This window comes from Equus quagga, chromosome 13 (genome assembly GCF_021613505.1).
Source record: "Equus quagga isolate Etosha38 chromosome 13, UCLA_HA_Equagga_1.0, whole genome shotgun sequence".
NCBI classification, from domain to species: domain Eukaryota; kingdom Metazoa; phylum Chordata; class Mammalia; order Perissodactyla; family Equidae; genus Equus; species Equus quagga.
Genome location: NC_060279.1, coordinates 19,990,097 through 20,009,310, shown reverse-complemented (window position 1 = coordinate 20,009,310; position 19,214 = coordinate 19,990,097). Strand labels below are relative to the sequence as shown.

Here is a 19,214-nt window from a genome sequence, read left to right as displayed (position 1 = left end):
GGGTTATAGAAAAAACCTGAAAAAAGCAAAAACCTGCTTTTTGTATTTGCTTAATAATACACGAAACATTCTTACATCTCCACTTTTCTAATCATTCCCATACATGGTTAGGAGCACGGATCATAACAGAGGCACTTAGAATTTTTCCTTTAAACACAGATTTCCACAAAAATAAAATAATTTTAGACGAAGGTCATTTATGAGTTTCTACTATCTGTTAGACACTATTCTTAGAACTGGGACATAAAATTAATTACGCTTAAAATTAATTTTTGACCTTAATCTATAAGAGTATTTTTCTTTCATTATTGAGGAATATATTACCAAGCTAAATTACTAAAACTAAAAAAGCGAATTAACAATCTGGCTTAATGTATCTATTCATCCCTACTAAACTTACCACAACACTTTCCAGAATGAGTTCTCCATAGGGTTCAACAGTGTATTTTCCTAACAAGTTAGCTAGAAGAACATTGTCTTTTTTCCAGTTAATCGATGGTGTGGGGATTCCATCAGCCAAGCATGAAAGAACGGCTTGTGAATTCTCGTTGACTGTGTAGTGTACTTCTGTATTTCGGATTCTAGGTGGTACTGTGAAATGTTTCAGAAAGATAGTCATTCAGGATGTTGAGTTCAATAATGTCTTTATTCACATTGAAAATCAACACACAAAACACTCTTTTGATGGTAATTTTTCTAGAAATACTAAAAAAACCTATTAAGACATTGATTTGTTTACTATGAAAGCAATCAATATTTTTGATGCTAGCAAGAATTCTAACGGATTTGCACTTGTTGAATATATTACAATCAATTTCTGAACAAACGACACGGAACTGGCTTGGAAGTCTTTTAGATTTTATTTGACTTCCTGACTTTTCCTTACTTGAATTTCTTCTGCTTATTGCAGTGAAGTAAAACAAACCAAGAAGAGCAACAAAAAACAAAAATGCTGGGCCGGCCCGGTGGTGTGGTGGTTGGGTTTGCACACTCTGCTTCAGTGGCCCAGGGTTCACCAGTTTGGATCCTGGACACGGACCTATGCAGCGCTTATCAAGCCATGCTGTGGCAGGTGTCCCACATATAAAATAGAGGAAGATGGGCACAGGTGTTAGCTCAGGGCCAATCTTCCTCAGCAAAAAAAGAGGAAGATTAGTGATGCATGTTAGCTCAGGGCTAATCTTCCTCAAAAAAAAAAAAAATGCTTCAATGGTTGTATAACTGCTGGATTTGTATCACACACATGTTGTGAGGACAAATTAATAAAAGTCACTAGTTTAAAACATTCACCCCATATTGAATATCACAAAGTGCTAAAGACAAAAATATTCATTGCAGTATTTCACTTGTCACAATAAATGCAAGTAAAACCAGGTCAAGACATTTAATTCAGCTTTTACACTGTCAGAGAGGAAATTTTTATAGTGATTTGACAACTCCATGCATTGTAATACCAAATACTTCCTGTGCTCAAATTTTTTTGAACTGCAAAAATTTAGGCAATGTAGAAAGATCAACTGAATATTTTAGTGCACTAAGAAATACTTTAGCGGACTTGGAACTAATATATTTACTTCTAAAGAAAAGGCTTAAAAAGTATTAAGAATATTTGGCTCAAAAGGTAAAAATACCCTCTCTTCCCAAAACAAGGAATTTTGGAATTATTCAAACATATCAGTGAGAAATGGATCAATCTTAACGACGTTTTAAAAAGTGACAGGACAACCGTTGGTTTCAGCAAAAATTACTTTTTTTGATTATATGAGTAAATATACAAACATTATATAAATGATATAAATTAATAAACATTATAGGTAATACGGAAAACACAAACATCTATTTTGCTGAATGGTACATCATAAATACTCAATTTATTTTTCACTAATTTTTGCTGTATTTTCACTATCTCCTTTATCCTGGTTTCCTTGGGGTTGATATTTCAATTTTGCCACTGGTTACAAAGTTGTAACATTAGCACATTTACTTCAATTTATTCTTTTTCAAAATGAAAAATTTAAGGCTATGACTTTATATTTGATTTTAGCTTTGGCTGCACACCACACATATGATATGTAGTGTCCTTAATTTTATTATTTTCTGAATAATCTAAAAATAAAAACATATTCTTTGACCTACTTGCTAGCTAGAATGGTATTTTTAAAAGTTTTTTTCTTTTTTTTTTTGAGGAAGATTAGCCCTAAGCTAACATCTGCTGCCAATCCTCCTTTTTTTGCTGAGGAAGACTGGCCCTGAGCTAAGATCCATGCCCATCCTCTAGTTTATATGTGGGACGCCTGCCACAGCATGGCTTAATAAGAGGTGCGTAGGTCTGTGCCCAGGATCCAAACCAGTGAACCCTGGGCTGCCCAAGTTGAGTGTGCAAACTTAACCATTATGTCACTGGGCTAGCTCCTAGAATGGTATTTTTTAAGTTGCCTGGGGTTGGGATTTTGGCATTAAAAGTTAGTTACACATTTCTAGCTTTACTGCATTGTAGGCAGGAATTGTCATCTATATTTTTCAGTCTTATTAACAGTTTCTTTGTTTTCAGCATATAGCCAATTTTGGTAAATTTTCTATAAAACCTTGAGAAGAAGGAGTATTATTTATTTGAAGCTAAAGGAGTAATGTGCATTGATTAGTTCAATTATATTAACTGAAAGCAGGTATAAACCAGGGAAAAAATTTGGAAAACCCATAATTGGTAATTTTAAATTTTGGCTAAATTATTTATTTATTCAATTAAAATGGTTTCTACTTGAAATTATCACTGTAACTATGAAGTGGTAGGAAATTCAAATACACCTGAAAGATAAAAAGCAGCTTTCACCAAATTTTTAAATAGAAAAAGCAGAAACTCATTATTAAAACAAGTTACCTCCGAAAATAGTAGCTGAAAACAGTCTAATTTGCTTATTGTTTCCTATCACTGATATTAATAGGTATTTTATCTTTAGTCTTAAAATATACCATTAACAACTAAAATATTTCAAAGGTGATGTTTATATACTTTGCTAGTTGTCTAAATATGAAGGAAAAAAAAGGTATCTTTTTCTATTATAAAAACATGCCTATAAATATTTCGCTACTTTAATGAATCAAATAGAGCTCTAATTCTCATTAGGTTCACACTATATTTATAATGTAGGTCAGATGGTGATTAGTTTTGAGACAAGATGACTTGCAAGTTGAGAAGTAAAGCAGAAGAGTCATAAACAGAAATGGATTCCTTATAAGCCACAGTACAGATCTCGATAATCACAACATGAGGGGATTATTGGCAACACATTAAATACCCTGACTGTATTAACAAAATTTTTCCTTCTTTCTCACACTCATTTGTACACATACAAATAAACACAGCCTATGGAAATATTTGAAGGGCAAGTATACTTACACACCACACACCACAGACACATACACATACCACTTTAGATTAGTATTTTTGCATGGTTTTGATTTCCACCATATTTTTTCTCGGTGGTCTTTCCTCTTTGCCATAGTAAGGTAGCAGATTGAAATAATTTATGTTAAACGACCTACCGTGGACAGTGAGCCTGGTGCTCGTGCTGCTTGATCCTGCCACATTAGCTGCCATGCACGTGTACTGGCCAGTGTCATCAGGCTGAGCAAATGCTATTTGCAGAGCCCCAGAACTGAGGATGCGCTGGCGGATTGATTCCATAATTGCATGCCCATCTTTATGCCATGTAATATCAGGTGGTGGGAGGCCATCTGCCTCACATGGTAGCATGATGGGCTTATCCACAACAATGATATATTCTTTTGGATGCGGGCTAATGACTGGAGGAACTAAAAGATACAAAGTTTAAACCTCATCTTAAAAGCATGAAGGTTCCAATCACACGCTAAAGTATTACTCTAGCAAAGTGAAGTCACATTGATACGAAACAAAATCCCAGCTTTATCATATCATCATCAAAGGATCACTAGTTTATTTTCATTGGAAAAGAAAATTCATTGAGCCTATTTCAGAAAATTATTCTCTATGCAGTTAACATATGTAAATGACAATCCATTTTAAATAAGGATATAAACATACATTCATGAAGGATTGCATGTCTAGAAAATTTAGGCCGTGTTGACGGAGGCATTTTCTTTAACATACATGTATTACGTAGTTCATTTCAGTTACTTAAACTTTCAGATTAGACCGTTTCAAGGCTTGGAAAGTATTCAACTGCTCAGAGACACTTTTACTCAAGCATTTCCTACAGTGCTCAGTGTCTCATATACAGTGGCCATATTTAACAAAGTATTACATGAATGAATGAATAAATGAATGGATCATGGAAAAGAATTATATAGACAAAACTCTTCCCACTTCAGAAAACTGTGGATTTCTCTTCCTACTTTTTATAACAGGTTGATTACCCCTTAGGTATTGGCCTGGATACTCTATCAAGCCAGAAAGACACTATTAAATAATTATTAGAGAACAATCAAACACAAGGGAAGAAAAACCAACCACAGCACACAAGAAAGGAAGGAGAGGGTGACCGCCCTGCCCCCACCCCAGTCAATGCAAGTCCAGAGACAGTGACAAGGTGCAGAAGACAATGACAGTAAAAATACCCCTTTAAGCACATGTAGACCCCCCCCAAAAAATCCTCTGAAACATCTATCACTTACGCAAGAAAGCTTAGGAGAGAAACGAGACCAACAATATTCATTGTTACCACATGCTGACTAAGAAACAGAATCAGAAACAAGAGACCTCTGAGAACTCCACTGACCCAAGTAATGTCCCGTGCGTGGCAAGTCCCGGGGACCTAGAACTTTCTGCTGTGTCTCCACAGGATGCTGTGGAGAAATGGTCAACCACGTAGAGACCAAATTTTAGGGTGATGAGAAACATAAAATCAACAAGTTGTGAAAAAAATATGAACAACCATGCTAAAATTATTTATATCAACCAAAATTATTTGGTTGGATTTGTGTTTGCCGTTATATATTGCATCTGCAAGGGGAGATTCCATTCAGAATTTTTCATGCCTCCAGAGCACACAATTATCTCTGGTAGCTTTTGGAATGTTGAAATGCTATTAGTTGTTTAATGTGTTTCTTTGTCCCATAATTGCTCATGTCAATAATTTTAATCAATTAGTGAAGGAAAAGGCCCTCATATGTGGAACTGTTCTTTTCTATGACCTCTATGTTGCCAAAACCAATGAATATTTCTTGGTCCTTATCCTAATTGACTTCTCACTTGCATTTACCACAGCTGTCCAGTCCCTTCTTGAAACACTCTCCTCTCCTAGCCTCCATGAATGTTCCTCTGTATCTCTGCCCTCTGCTTCGTATTCTTTTCCAGTGTCTTCTCTTTTCGCAGACTTCTAGACAATGCAGAGTCCCAGGGCTTTGTCCTTAGCTTTTCTCTGTCCAAATTCTCATCTGGTCTTGTGCATTGAAATATAGTGACTATTTCCAAATTTATATCTTAGACTATACTTCTCCCGTGAGCTCTGAATTCATAAATATTCAAATTTATTGGACATCTCCACCAGGATTTCTAATAGTTTCCCACATCTAACAAGATTAAACAGAAATCATATTCTCCTTCTTCCAAAACCAGTTCCTCCCCTTGCATTCCCCCGTGGCATTCTCATCTACTCACTAGTTCAAGCCTCAAGCCCAGGAAACATCATTAACTCTTCGCTTTTCCTAACTTTCCAAATATGGTTCATCGGCATTCCTGGCAATTACACCTCCAAAAATATCTTGAATCCATCACTTTTTTCATTTACCCCTGCAACTCACACACCCACTCCCACTTGCAGCCAGACTATCACATAATGCCTGGAGGACTATGATAGTTCTCCAGCTCTAGCCTTGCCCTTTCTCTAAACCATTATCCACATAGCAGCAAAAGAGATCTTCCTAAAACCAAAGAAGGGTCTTGAAAGACTTCCCACTGCAAGAGAAGGAAATCTAACCTTCCTCTGGTCCTTTGGGCTCTCCATGCACGGGTCCTGCCTTCTTTTCTGACCTCCCTCACATTTTGCCAGCCTTCCTCTTATTCACCACTCTCTAGTCATCCTAATAGGCTTCCTTTTTCACTCTTTCCTATCTTGGGGCCACTACACAAGCTGTCCTCTCTTCCTTGTATACTCTGCCACTTTTACATGGCTTATCCTAGCTCATCGTTCAGGTCTCAGCTTAAATGGTGTCCCCTCAGAGAAGCCTACATTAACTACTAATCTATACTGGTCCCCAGATTTCCCCATTACTCTCCATCTCAAACTTTTATTTTTCCTCTGCATAGCATTTGTCAGAATTTATAATTATTTCATTTATTTGGTAGTTTAGTTTTTTCCTTCTCCACATCATAAGGGAAAGATCATGTCTGTAATGCTCAATGTATTTCCACTTATTACCCCAATAAATACTTGTTGAAAAATACAAAGAAATTAGATTTACAGTCTTTAGATAACTGAGCTTTTCACTATAGCCATTAACTTACCAGAGGAAAATCACACTGTAAGGAAATTCAAAATCAGCTAATGCAAATTCAGTAGCTCAGAATCTATTTTTAGGTCACCTTTTCATTCATAAAAGCATGCATGTAAGATATGAAAATTAGATCAAGAAAATATCAGTTAAATGTGAAAAAAACCTCTGCTTCGTATTTAAAATATTTTTCCCATCAAGTTGGTTTAACTGTAATTATGATTTGTTTTGAAGCGGATATTACAATCCAGTGTTTTGTAATGTATCCAAAGTAGTATTATGGAGAGAATGGTTTTAAAAATCACCTTAAATATGTGCTACAATGAAATGGAGTACCAAACAGAGGTTCATAGAAGTTTAAAATATGATGAGATGCCTCAGTTTTCTTATACAAACAATGCAAAAAAATCTCCTAAAACATTAAACGTTACTCTTCCTAAGTGTAATGGAAAAAAAAATAAGATAATGTAAATTAAGAATGTTGATAGGGTCGGCCCTGTGGCATAGTGGTTAAGTTCCATATGCTCCGCTTCAGTGGCCTGGGTTCACCAGTTCAGATCCCAGGCACAGACTTATACCATGCATCAGTCATGCTGTGGCAGCAACCCACATACAAAATACAGGAAGACTGGCACAGATTTTAGCTCAGGGCTAATCTTCCTCAAGAAAAAAGAGGAAGATTGGCAACAGATGTTAGCTCAGGGCTAATCTTCCTCAGCAAAGAAGAAAAAGAAGAAGAAGAAGAATATTGAGAACTGTGTAGCATCATTATTTTAGATATAGGAATTTTGGTATACACTGTTACATGCATCTTTGCCATGAAGACATAGAGATTTATTATCTACATACCTTGGACATTTAACTTGATTTTGCCCAAGGCTGTACCAGCTGGATTCTGAGCCACACACATGTAAGTACCAGCATCCTCTCGGACAGCTCTGGAGATCTGCAAGCCACCACTAGGAAGAACTGCATGGCTTTTGCCTACATCACAGTTACAAAAGCAGAGTGAGAAGAATTTATATTTTCATTAAAAAAAATCATACTGACTTCTGAATCATAAAACACTGATTTGCCATGATTTTCTAGATAGAAACAGCTGTAGGTACCTGAAGTGATGACATTAATGCCTTCTTTTTGCCAAGTAATGAAAGGACTGGGTGTCCCTGTTGCTTGACATGGTAACAAAATGGGATTATTTAGAATGACGTCTAGTTCACTTGGCTGAGGCTGAATGGCTGGAGGCTCTATAAGAACCAATCAACAGAAACAAGCAATGATACAGTTCGTAGAAGAAATCTCTACAGTAGTCATGAGGTTATACATGCCCAAATTCAGGGACAAGCCCTGTGGCCTAGTGCTTAAGTTCAGTGCGTTCCACTTTGGCGGCCCAGGCTTAGTTCCTGGGCGCGGACCTACACCACTCATTGGCAGCCACACTGTGGTGGCAATCCACATATGAAATATGGGAAGACTGGCACAGATGTTAGCTCAGGGCGAACTGTCCTCCAGCTAAAAGAGGAAGATTGGCAACAGATGCTAGCTTAAGGAGAATCTTCCTCAGGAAAAAAAAAATGCTCAAATTCATTATTTCAAAATATTAGGGATTTGATGTCGCAGGGAAAAGAGAATATTGGCCATACTACATTTTTTGAGTTTTGCTACTATAGCCAGTTTCCATAAGAACTCCATTAGAAAACTATAGGCAGCAACAGATTATAAAAATTCAGGAAGAAAAATAATTTGGGGGGTGTTCTGTGTGGTTTGTCACCTGTGTGTTTTCCTTAGTCTACTGAAGAATAACTACCAGGCTTTCACATCCCCAAGATATTACCATGGTTCATAGCTCTAGACAGTACCACCTTTCAAGAACAAACATGACGTAAGAAAAAAGCAATAAACAACAAGCTTTTAATGAGTAAATAACCTTACATACCCTGGACGTGAAGGGTCACATGTCGATGTGCAGAACCAGCTGCATTCCTGGCGACACAAGTATATCTTCCAGCGTGGTTTAGTTGAGTGGCAAATATTTCAATTGCTCCTAAAAAGGAAGCATACTGCATCCCTGTTTTCCTGGTTCAATAACTGTCTCTTTGGTTTTCGTGTTTTCGTCCCCACAGCACAGTGGTGCTTGGCTGATATTCATACTTGTACCCGCTGAAGTGCCTAGCACAGTACTTTTTTACTATCATTAATAATTTTATTGAGGCAAAATTTACATATGGTGAAGCCCACCCATTTAAATGCACAATTCAATGATTTTTGGTATAGTTACAGAGTTGTGCAATCATCACCACAATCTAATTCTAGAATATTTCCATTACTCCCAAAAGAAACCTCATCCAATTTACACTCACTCTTCACTCCCAACCCCAGCCCTAGGCAATGACTAATCTACTTTCTGTCTCTATTTATTTACCTTTTCTGAACATTTCACATAGATAGAATCATACAGAAGTCTTTTGTGTCTGACTTCTTTTACTGTGAGCAGCTTTTGAATTTCATCTGTTGTAGCATGGGTCAATGTTTTTTTCTATTCTATTGTTAAGTAGAATTCCAATGTGTGGATAGGCCACATTTTGTTTATCCATTCACCAACTGATGGACAGTTGAATTGCTTCTATTTTTTGGTTATTGTGAATAATGCTGTATGAACATTTGCATACAAGTCTTTGTCTGGACATGTTTTCATTTCTCATGGGCAGATACCTAGGAGTGGAGTTGCTGGGTCATATGGTAACTCTGTTTAACATTTTGAGAAAGTTCCAAACTGTTTTTAGCACAACACTTTGTGCTGAAGGTTAGTTAATTTATATTTTACAGTTTTAATTGCTACCAATCTATACAGGTTTCTGAGATAGCCAAAACATTTTGCTTTGAAAGCCAAGCCTCATCCTGAGAACAAATCTTCCATTATTTCCCTTCTACTGAAGAAATAAACAAATTCTCTTAGAATAATATGCACACACTCATGAATGCCCAGAATGTTAGTTGCTACTTTATCTCCAGTGTAATTCCCCAGCACAGGATGAATTTTCAGAAACACCAATGTGAATCACCTATATTTTCATTTAGATGAATTATTTTTTCTCTTCAATACAATAAACTTTCCAATACTAAATTTTACAAATGATGGCTACTACTATCCTCAAAAATTAACCATCATAGCACTTGTTTCCCTTACCTGCTAAATTATAAAATCCTTGAATGCAAGAACTCTGTCTTAATTTTATATCCTCAGAAACTCAGTGGAGTATATAGCCTATTTTAGGCATTAAATATTTAAGTGAACGGACATTCTCTTGAGCCAATGGCAGAAGTGTGGTTCACTCAAAGGCAACCCGCGAACTTGCTAAACCTTCTGTTTAGTAAATATGCTCATAAAATTCCAGTGCTCATGCTTATTTTTCTCAGATCAGTCTTAGATATTATTTATTACTTTATTTTCAGACTTTTCTTCCTCTTCCTTTTCCTAGTTCCCCTTTCCACTCTAACTGCATTTTTTCCCAGATGCCTAAGTCCAGGAATGCAGATGTATGTTATTCTTTTATTGTGGTGTAACAAAAAGCCAGGCAAGGTCATCCATTAATAATTAATCCAATCAATAGATGTTTAATCACTGAGCTTGATCTTACCTGAGGACAGAATTCTGTAGCCATCTCCCCGGGGAAGCAGTCTTATACCATTTTTCATCCAGTGAATTGAGGGAAATGGAACTCCTGAAGCAGTGCAGCTAATTACTGTTGGGGCGTGTTTGGTTACTAGAAAGTCCGTAGGCTCGTCAGCTATGGACGGTGGAACTAAAGCAACAATAACAACAAAAGGAAAACAAACTACATGTTTCTAACCCTTACAGATTTCCAAAGCCTTACCATACATCATTCTCTTTCTACACTGAAAGTGAATATTAGGTAAGTAGAAAAGGAAGCCCCCTTACGCAGTAGTGAAACGATGAACTAATATCATTATAAAAACTTTCAATCCATGTTCTAAGCCACTTCTACCTTGGACAGTGAGATCCACAGTTCTCTTATCCTCTCCAGCATCATTTGTCACAGTGCACTCATAGGTCGCAGTGTCATCCACAGAAGGGGAAATAATGACTAGTGAACCTGAAGAAAGGAGCCTAGAAGACAGATTTCAAAGCAATGAGTACTACTGTACATCACTTTTCATAAATGTTTCCAGTTGGTTCAACATGGTACCATGTTGTGAATTGAGGGAAATGGAACTCTTTCTTCACATTAAAATGAGCATCATTTCTTTGACACTTCGTGTATCAGACTTTAAGTTTATATGGCAGTGGGTTAATGGGGACTCAACGTTGACATTGACAGGGAGCAGCTGGGTGGAAGGATTGTCTGAAGAAGGAATCTTGAATTTTCTGAATGTTATATCATGATCCAACATGCTCTCCCAGGAGAAATACAGTGCAATGAGCACACTGATGATAGCCACTGTTTACTGAGCATCAGATACATTCTCGGCATCATCTAAAATACTTCACATAAGTTATCTCTAAATTTCACAATAACTTTGACAGATGGGTAACTACAAGTCTGTCTGTCCTGCACCTTTCCCTACTTCACATGTCTCCTTACACATGTTGGGTAACTTGGAGATGCATAGTACATACATTGGTAAGTCTTATCCTTAACTTCTAACCAATTAAAAACTGAAGCGATCTGGATCACTTGAAATGTTTAGGAGGTTTAGTATATACACATATATCGTTTAAAGTAAATTTAAATAAGAATATCTATTTTCTTAATTCAAATTGTGTACTAATAGAATAGAAATGATTTGATTTAGTGGGAACATATTTGACATGCTTTTTTATTCAAGGGCATTGCACATTTTCCAAATAGTCCATACTTCCAAGTCCCTAAGCTCCCAATGCCAAAAGATTAAAAGAGTGAGAAAGAGAGAGAAGCAAAGGATTTCAAGTGAAACACCTTAGTTTCATACTTCCTGATGTATCAGAATTGATTTTTGTCAAAGTAAACCTACAAGAACATTTGTTTTTAGTGCAACGGCAAATCCTTCAACAAGATATCTATTAACTTAATTGAGATTCAAGAAATGATGTTCACCTAAAGCAACAGAAATTCCTAGTGATTTAAAAGTTAGACTTTAAAAAACATACCCTGTCATATTATGAGCTATAGTAGCAAAGCCAGAGGAATGCAAAAAATTGCAGAAAATGCTGTTTTTCCTTCCCACACATGCTGCCAAATACCTCAGTTGTATTTCAAGGTATAAAATTTGATTTTTATTCTACAACTAAAGCTTGCATTATTTTTACAGAATAGTTTTACTTTTATAACAAATGATATTTTCATCCTTTTTCTTTATAAAATTCCAAAAAGTGCTTAAAAAATAAAGCCGAATAGAAATCTCATCCTGTAGACCTCACTGACAGACATCCACAGGGCTTATGGCTAGAAAGGCTGCACCTACAGTTCAGAAGAGGACTACAGGTTGAAAGATGAATTTCATACTAAGAAAAAAATATATACTCTCAACACGCTAGCTGATTCTTCATACTTTATATATTTGCAGTCCCCATGGATAGAACTAAAATGTTAATTCTTTTAAAAATGTTTGTAAATAGGTGACATTTTTAAATTAAATTATTCCTTACCTGTATGAATTCTGATTTTGATCCACATTAAGAAGATGCCCATTTTTTCTCCAGTTGATTGATGGTTTTGGTATCCCAGTAGCCTCACAAGCCAGAGTAGTTTGAACGTTTACTGTCACGGTTATGTTGGTAGGACCCAGAGCAATAGATGGAGGAACTGAAACAAAGGCATCAGGTAAGAGGGAAACACATTCAGCAAATGTGAAGTATTTCTGCTGAATTGAAACTAATCGTTGGTAACTTGCTTCGTAGTTATGAACAAAACAAGGCTCTGTGAATTTAAATTAGTGTTGTGATGACGCCATCCATAATGAGGAGAAAATATGGTTCTTGACTATTCATAATATAGTATAATAAACATTTCAATAGCCCTGGATGTCAAAGTTTTTATGATCTCACTGGTTTAGGCTATCAAAGAACATTTCACCCAAAGGTTGGATGTTGTTCACAAAAATATATTTACCATGGACCTGTAAATCTATTCTCTTGCGGTCTGTTCCAGCAGCATTGGTGGCCATACACAAATATCGCCCAGTATCAGTGACATGTGCTGACTGGATATGAAGGAATCCATTTTCCAAGATGGAGTACCTATAAGAAAGACCACAAGTGAAGTCCCCTGAGTCAGCCTTTTCTGATTATTCACAGTTTGACTGAGAGCATTTTTAAAGATTTAGTTAAATCCATTTTGAGTCTTTTTCCTGCTTTAGAAATTTACAATGCCCTTGCTGGAAAAAAAGGATATTCTGCAAAGGTGCAAAGCAGATGGGCTTCTGATCTTGGATGGATTATAATCATTATGTTTTGGATACAGCCTTAGGAATTATGCTTTTAAAATACTATATTTTGATTCTCGTATTAAGATGAGCAGACTAATTCTAAACATAACGAGACAAAAATAATGCCTTGGAAAAAAGATTTGAAGATTTATATTTCAGTTCTTACAGTATTTTTCATCCTCTTCCAGCACTGTTACCTCACATGACTCCCAGATAGAACAGCTCCATCCTTTCTCCATGTTATCCTCGGGGTTGGCACACCTTCAGCAAAGCATTCCAACACAGCTGACTTATTTAAGTGAATGACAAGACTCTGGGGGCCACTCCTTATGTTTGGAGGAACTGCACAAGAGATGCATGTGGAAAACTTCATTTATATTAACAACATGGCCCGAACTAAGACTCTGAAGAGGTAATGCAAGGTGAGCTTTGAGTCAAATGTATAGCTTTGCCTACGGCTAATTCAGGTTAGTATAAACAGAATTGGGGTTTAATTCCAAAAGTCTTTCTACAGATACTTTGTATTTAAAAATAAAGACTACATGGGGGAAGATGACTTTAAATCTCTGATATGGTGTGTGAAATCTGGCTTTCCATAAGAGAGGCTTGAATAAAAATCAGCTCTGGTCTGATGCAAATTAAAGATGATATTTCTTATTTCTCTTTGGCCAAATAATCGTCAAAGAATGTTAACACTGGAACAACTTCACTTTAAATAAAGAACAGAAAGTGCACTGTCTTAACAAAAAGCACATCTGTGATTAATCATGTAAGTCTCAGAGCATGTATTTTTTAATCATTGAGTTCACATGGGAACAGTATTAGAGATATTAGTTGTATGGGTCACCTAACATCCTGTAAAGTTTCATTTATTAAAAATCCAAAGGAATTGTTTTGGGGGAAAGTTTGTATCATCTTGCTGAAATTTGACGAATTTTAGTGTTTAGATTTTATATTTGAGAAATTACATTCCTATGGCCTAGTCTCTCCCTAGCACATATATACGCAAACGTCAGCATCAATAAAGGTGAACTAAGGAACGGGCCACTTGTCATCTGGAGATTGAGCACATTAACTTCCTGAATGGGTCTAATCGGAATGACACAAAACATCAGGATGTGCTGATAACAACTGGACATATAGTATTCTCTAAGAGAGAGTAATGTATCTTTTACCATTATTTTTTAAATCAAGTTAGTTTGAATATAGCTATAATACAAATACTACATATTTTCTTTTTCAAAAGAAATAAGATAACCCCAAGAAGTCAATTAGTACGCTCAAAAAAAAAAAAAAAAAAGGGTTAAAAGGTTATCACCCCTGTGAACGCCCTTGGCTAAATTTTTAAATTGTCAAACAACGATTAATTTTTCTTACCGTTGACAGTGACAATAAATTCTCTGGTAGTCTTTCCTGCAATGTTGCTGGCAACACAGGTATAATTGGCTGTATCACCTAGATCTGCGTTATTAATTTGCAAGTATCTCCCTCCAGATAGGATTCGTACTCGAGGGGTTGCCTGGATTTAGCAAGTAAAATTTACCATTAAAATGTCAGGAAAGGGGAATAAAATATTACTTTACAACGTCAAAGTAACTATAGTGAACTGTAGAGTGCGTGTCTTCTAGTATGCTCTGTCTGCCCCCTCCCCATGCCCCCATTATCCTGGTATCAAAAACTCTTAGGAACTATTTCTCTATGTGTGGTTAAGGAAGGGCACAATCAGTGTCCCCAGTTCTCCCGGCCACAATGATCTACTCGAGGATGGGCAGGTGACTGAAGTCAGGCCCATCAGAGCCCTCTGCAGGACTCTGCTGTTAGTGTTGGGGAATAAGGCATGCTCTTTTTACTGGAATCACTGGTAGTGAGGATGACATAAGCCTGGCGGCGGTCTTATCACCACGTGGGACAGCCTGCTTTGAATCTAAGACAAAGAAAACAGAGCGGAGATTTGGAGAAAGGACACAGATGTTTGATTACATGATCATAGACTCTAAATCTAGTAACGCCTAAAGCCCAAGTTCACCAATTTCGGCAGCTAATAAATACCTTTTTTTTTTTTCATATAAGTTGGTTTGAGTTGGAATTCTGTCACTTAGAACTGAAAGCTTTCTGACTAATAAATTCACTTTGGTTATCTTGTAGGAAACAATTATTCTTTAACATTTTTTAAATAGGTGAATAAATGATTTTAGTCTATAAATATTTGTTAAGCATTTATTTTGTGTCCAGGCATGGGACCAAGAATTATGAAAATATAGAGACAATGAAATCTAATCTCTGCTATAAAGTCGAATAGGGGAAATACATGCAAACAAATAATTTTGCATAAATTAAAATGCATGATGTTCAAAATCAGTAAAAAAATGCCAGGTAGCATCAAAAGCTGATATTTTCTGGTTGTGCCTAAGATGGAAGTACTTCAGGAAGAGCCCAGATAAAATTTTTCTACCATATGGGCTCTTTCTTAGGTAGATATATATTTCTAGCGAAAAAAGGTGTTCACACAAAAATATGCAATTCAGGTCCATTTATTTTAAAAGCCCATACATTTTCTCTAGGCCCTTTATTGCTATAGGGGCTATTAGTGATAAATTTTGTTACCTTTGATGAGAATAAGTGATTTCTTAAACATATATGATAAGGTCTGCAAAACATTTTAATTTTTATATGGGTATAGCAGGGTTTTAGGCGAATAAAAAATTTCAGAGTTGATTCTTATGATGTCTTTCTTCCACAAACATCAGTAAGTTCTCCTAACTTATTAAGTCTCACTACAATTTTCTCTGGTTCTTTTTCCATTTACCACGAATGATTCTTCCAAATTTGACTTCTTTCCTCAGATAGAACCTCATTCTCAGCTGGTGACCTTGCTTCCTACTCCACTGAGGAAAGCAGAGCCCTGGGCCTGCAATTCTCTCCTCCTCCCATCTTGCATCCCAATGCAACCTTCCCATCCTCCCATCTCTGCAGAAAAGGTCAGCCCTTCCGCCCAAGGGTAATCTCTTCACCCATGACCAGGGTCCCATTCGTTCTCCATCCAACACTCTTTGTCCTATAAACTTCTCTTTCTTTCTCCTATATCTTCAATCTCTTTTTTTCAGTAAATAAACACACACAAATCTCTTTCATATTTCAAGAATAGTCCATAATTATTTCCATTTGCCCTTCTTCCTTAACTCCCCCAACAAGTAACCTGTCTTCTGCCTTGATCACTCTCTACTGAGGACCCATTGTTCAGATGTTTAATCTCTTCTAAGTATTGCCAAACCCAGTGGACACAACTCAATCTGTATCTTAACATGGACTCTGTTAACTGCTCCCTCTCTTTTCCTTGGCTTTCAGTACACCATGTCTTCTAGGCTTAATCCTATCTCTCTGAGTCCTTCTCAGTCCCATTCATTTTCTCTTCTTCCTTTGCTCACCTTGTAATTGTCAGAGTTGCCTTAGACTTTATTCTCATTTACAGGTGTTCTCATACTGTATGTTTTCCGGTTGACCTCATACAAAACTATGGCTTCAACAACAGGTTTTTCCACTGAGGACTACAAATCAAAGATGTTTTTGGTGAAATATGGACCTATATTTCTTAGTGTTTTTTAGAATCTCCACTTGGATAATCTATAGATAATTCAAAGTGTTTAAAACTGAATTCATCTTTTTTTCATAACTATTGAACTCACCCTGTCCCAGTACTGACATCATTTGGTCATATCTGGGATTAGCCTGACCTTCTTCATCATCAACCTTCACTCAGTCCCTATCTGAATACCTAATGGTCTAGAATGAAACGCACACAGGGGGCACACTATGGAGGAAAAGTCAGAGCATGATGGGCCTTGTGAGCTAAGCTGGGCAGTTTTAACTGGAATCCTGCAATCTATGAGGAATCATCAAAATCATTAAAATCAAGACGTACTTCAGTCATACTAAGCTACTTGCAGTTCCTGGAGCAGCGGCATTCCTCTTCCTGTAATGGCTGTGTACATGCCATTGCCTATGACTGGAATCCCCTGCTTCTTTCTCACCCAACAGCTATCCAGCATTTAAAACTGAACTCACCCTTTCCAAGAGGCTCCCCTGGGCTGTTCCTTACCCCTCAGTCTGGGTTATTTGTTTCTCCTCTCTGTTTCCATAAAATGCTGCACATCCCTCTTACATACAATTTATCAGCAGTATCCATTCTATAATCTTTGATTTACTTCTGTATCTTTTCAGATAGTCTGTGAACTCCTTGAGGGTCAAGACTCTCAGTAGCAATCATAGTGCCCAGCATTATAGTAGGCACACAATAAATAGAGAAACTGAGGCACAGGAAGGTTAAGTGATATGCATGATGATTTAACACTTAAGTACCTCTCAGAATCCAGTCTCTCTCTGTCTGGCATTTGGTGTGGTTTGGTGGTGGAAGTCTTTCTGCCTTAGGTGTTAGGGGATATCACCGCCTTTTATAATTAGGCACAGTGTACAACAATAGGTTATACCAACAGGAAGAGAAAGAACAAAGGAGGAAAAGAAAGGATAAGTAACTACTAGGATAAGGACAATCAGAGCATTCAAAGTCAAGGCTTTGAGCTACCCTGAAAGGCTACTTAGGATCCCGGGCTGTGACACTTTATGGCAGCAGACAGTTGTCATCTGAGCATGGGAAGTGTTAGAGAGCCAGCAATTGTGTTCTTCAAGGATTCCAGTCCTAGACTCCTGGTATCCAAGGGTATTGCACAGATCCTCGGGTTCACTCCTGCAGTCCAAGTTTAGCCCAGGGAAATTCAGTAAGAGGTTTGCCCCAGAGGCGTGGGAGGACAGGTCAGTTCTTTGAGACTCTGAAGCTTTCTTCTCCCTCAGGGAAAGAAACAGCTGAGTGTTTCAAATCCAGCTTTAATCTACAGGCTCCAGGAAATATATACTTGGGCCAATTTACAGGGTGACTAAATCAAAATACCTGTCTTTGGACCCATAACTAGCTACTAACTACCCTAGCAAAAACTGAGAACACAAGAAGGCTCATTAAAGGACCCTGGGCCCACCTTGCAATGTTGATTAACCAGCAGCCTCATGTTGTTTGGTTTTGTCCACCTAGCAAAGACGTCACAGCTGATTTCTTTTTTTTTTTCTCAAAATGAATCTGTGGAACTTAGCAAGATTTACCTGTAACCGTTCTCCATTTTTAAGCCAAGTGATTACAGGCGGGGGCACGGCATCCGATTTGCATTCCAATGTCATTTGTCTGTTGCGTAAAACAGTGAAATCCCGGGACTCATCAGTTCCAGCAATATTAGGGGGTACTGGGTGTGAGAACAAATACATCAAAGGTTTTCAATAAATGAGATGTAAAATGATCTGAATTATCACAGGGGTTCAACAAATGTTGCTTCTGCTATATGAAGTAAGAGGCATAAACTTAAAATATCATTCAATTTATAGTACAAAGGATTACAAATAGTGAAACGGGTGGTGTGTTTTTTGCCTTACTCAGGACTTTCACATCCATTAAGAATAGAATTCTTCCACCAGCCACATTAATGATAGGATAAGTAATATGATCACATAATTATCACTGCTTAACAGGTAAAGAAACTGAGGCACAAAGAAGGGCTTTCTTGTCCAGGTTCTGCATTTGGTAATAATTTTCTCTGAACATCAGATTTTAAAAGTACTGAATTAGGATCTGTTTATCCTAACATACAGAAATGTACATATTTTTCTTAATATGCTGAAATGTCTTTTTTATGTGACTCACATACACAGTTTACACGTCAATTAACGAATGGCAGGTCTAATTTGTATGTAGGAGTGGCAGGGGGCGGGGAAAACTCCTACGTTATACCAGCCTTATAGTTTGCACTGCCTAGTCATTTAGGCTGTAAGAATGAGATAAAGATCTTCTGTTTAGTTTGTTTAAATGTTTCTCTCCATGAAGAGTAATTCCCATTGCTATGTTAAAACAGTGTTGGCTAGAGTCTAATAGGCCCAACTTTTCTAGAAGAAGGTTATTTGGCCTTAACTGTGTGTGTGTGTGTGTGTGTGTGTGTGTGTGTGTGTATAATCAAGCAAGTGTACTTACAGGAATTTATCAAAATAAAATAATTAAGGGAACAGGCCAACATGTATGTACAAAGACGTCTATAAAAGTGTGGCTTATATTGGCAAAAATATAGAAACAGCCTAAGTATCCAAAAACAGGGAATGGATTAAAGAAATGATGGTATATTCATAAAAGGGGACACTATGCAATCACTAAAAACTAATGTTATAAAAGTATATTTTTGACATGAAAACATGTACACCATACCATTAAATGAGATAAAAAAACAAAT

General features: G+C 36.9%; 1 protein-coding gene across 6 annotated transcripts in view; it reads right to left on the bottom strand.

Annotated features, from left to right (window-relative positions):
• The window catches only part of HMCN1 (hemicentin 1), a 433,459-nt gene that overhangs the window by 63,021 nt on the left and 351,224 nt on the right, over positions 1-19,214 (bottom strand). For all 6 annotated transcript variants that reach the window (XR_006891498.1, XM_046681569.1, XM_046681570.1 and 3 more), the window contains 12 exons: positions 18,046-18,182; positions 14,275-14,416; positions 13,095-13,239; positions 12,582-12,709; positions 12,119-12,275; positions 10,479-10,600; positions 10,110-10,274; positions 8,408-8,515; positions 7,581-7,718; positions 7,321-7,455; positions 3,544-3,813; positions 401-591 (listed from right to left, as the gene is read on the bottom strand). Coding sequence is in view for 5 of the 6 variants with exons in the window: in XM_046681569.1 (XP_046537525.1) it covers positions 401-591; positions 3,544-3,813; positions 7,321-7,455; positions 7,581-7,718; positions 8,408-8,515; positions 10,110-10,274; positions 10,479-10,600; positions 12,119-12,275; positions 12,582-12,709; positions 13,095-13,239; positions 14,275-14,416; positions 18,046-18,182 (1,838 nt within the window). In the remaining variant the exon portion in view is untranslated. The remainder of the gene's footprint in view (positions 1-400; positions 592-3,543; positions 3,814-7,320; positions 7,456-7,580; positions 7,719-8,407; positions 8,516-10,109; positions 10,275-10,478; positions 10,601-12,118; positions 12,276-12,581; positions 12,710-13,094; positions 13,240-14,274; positions 14,417-18,045; positions 18,183-19,214) is intronic.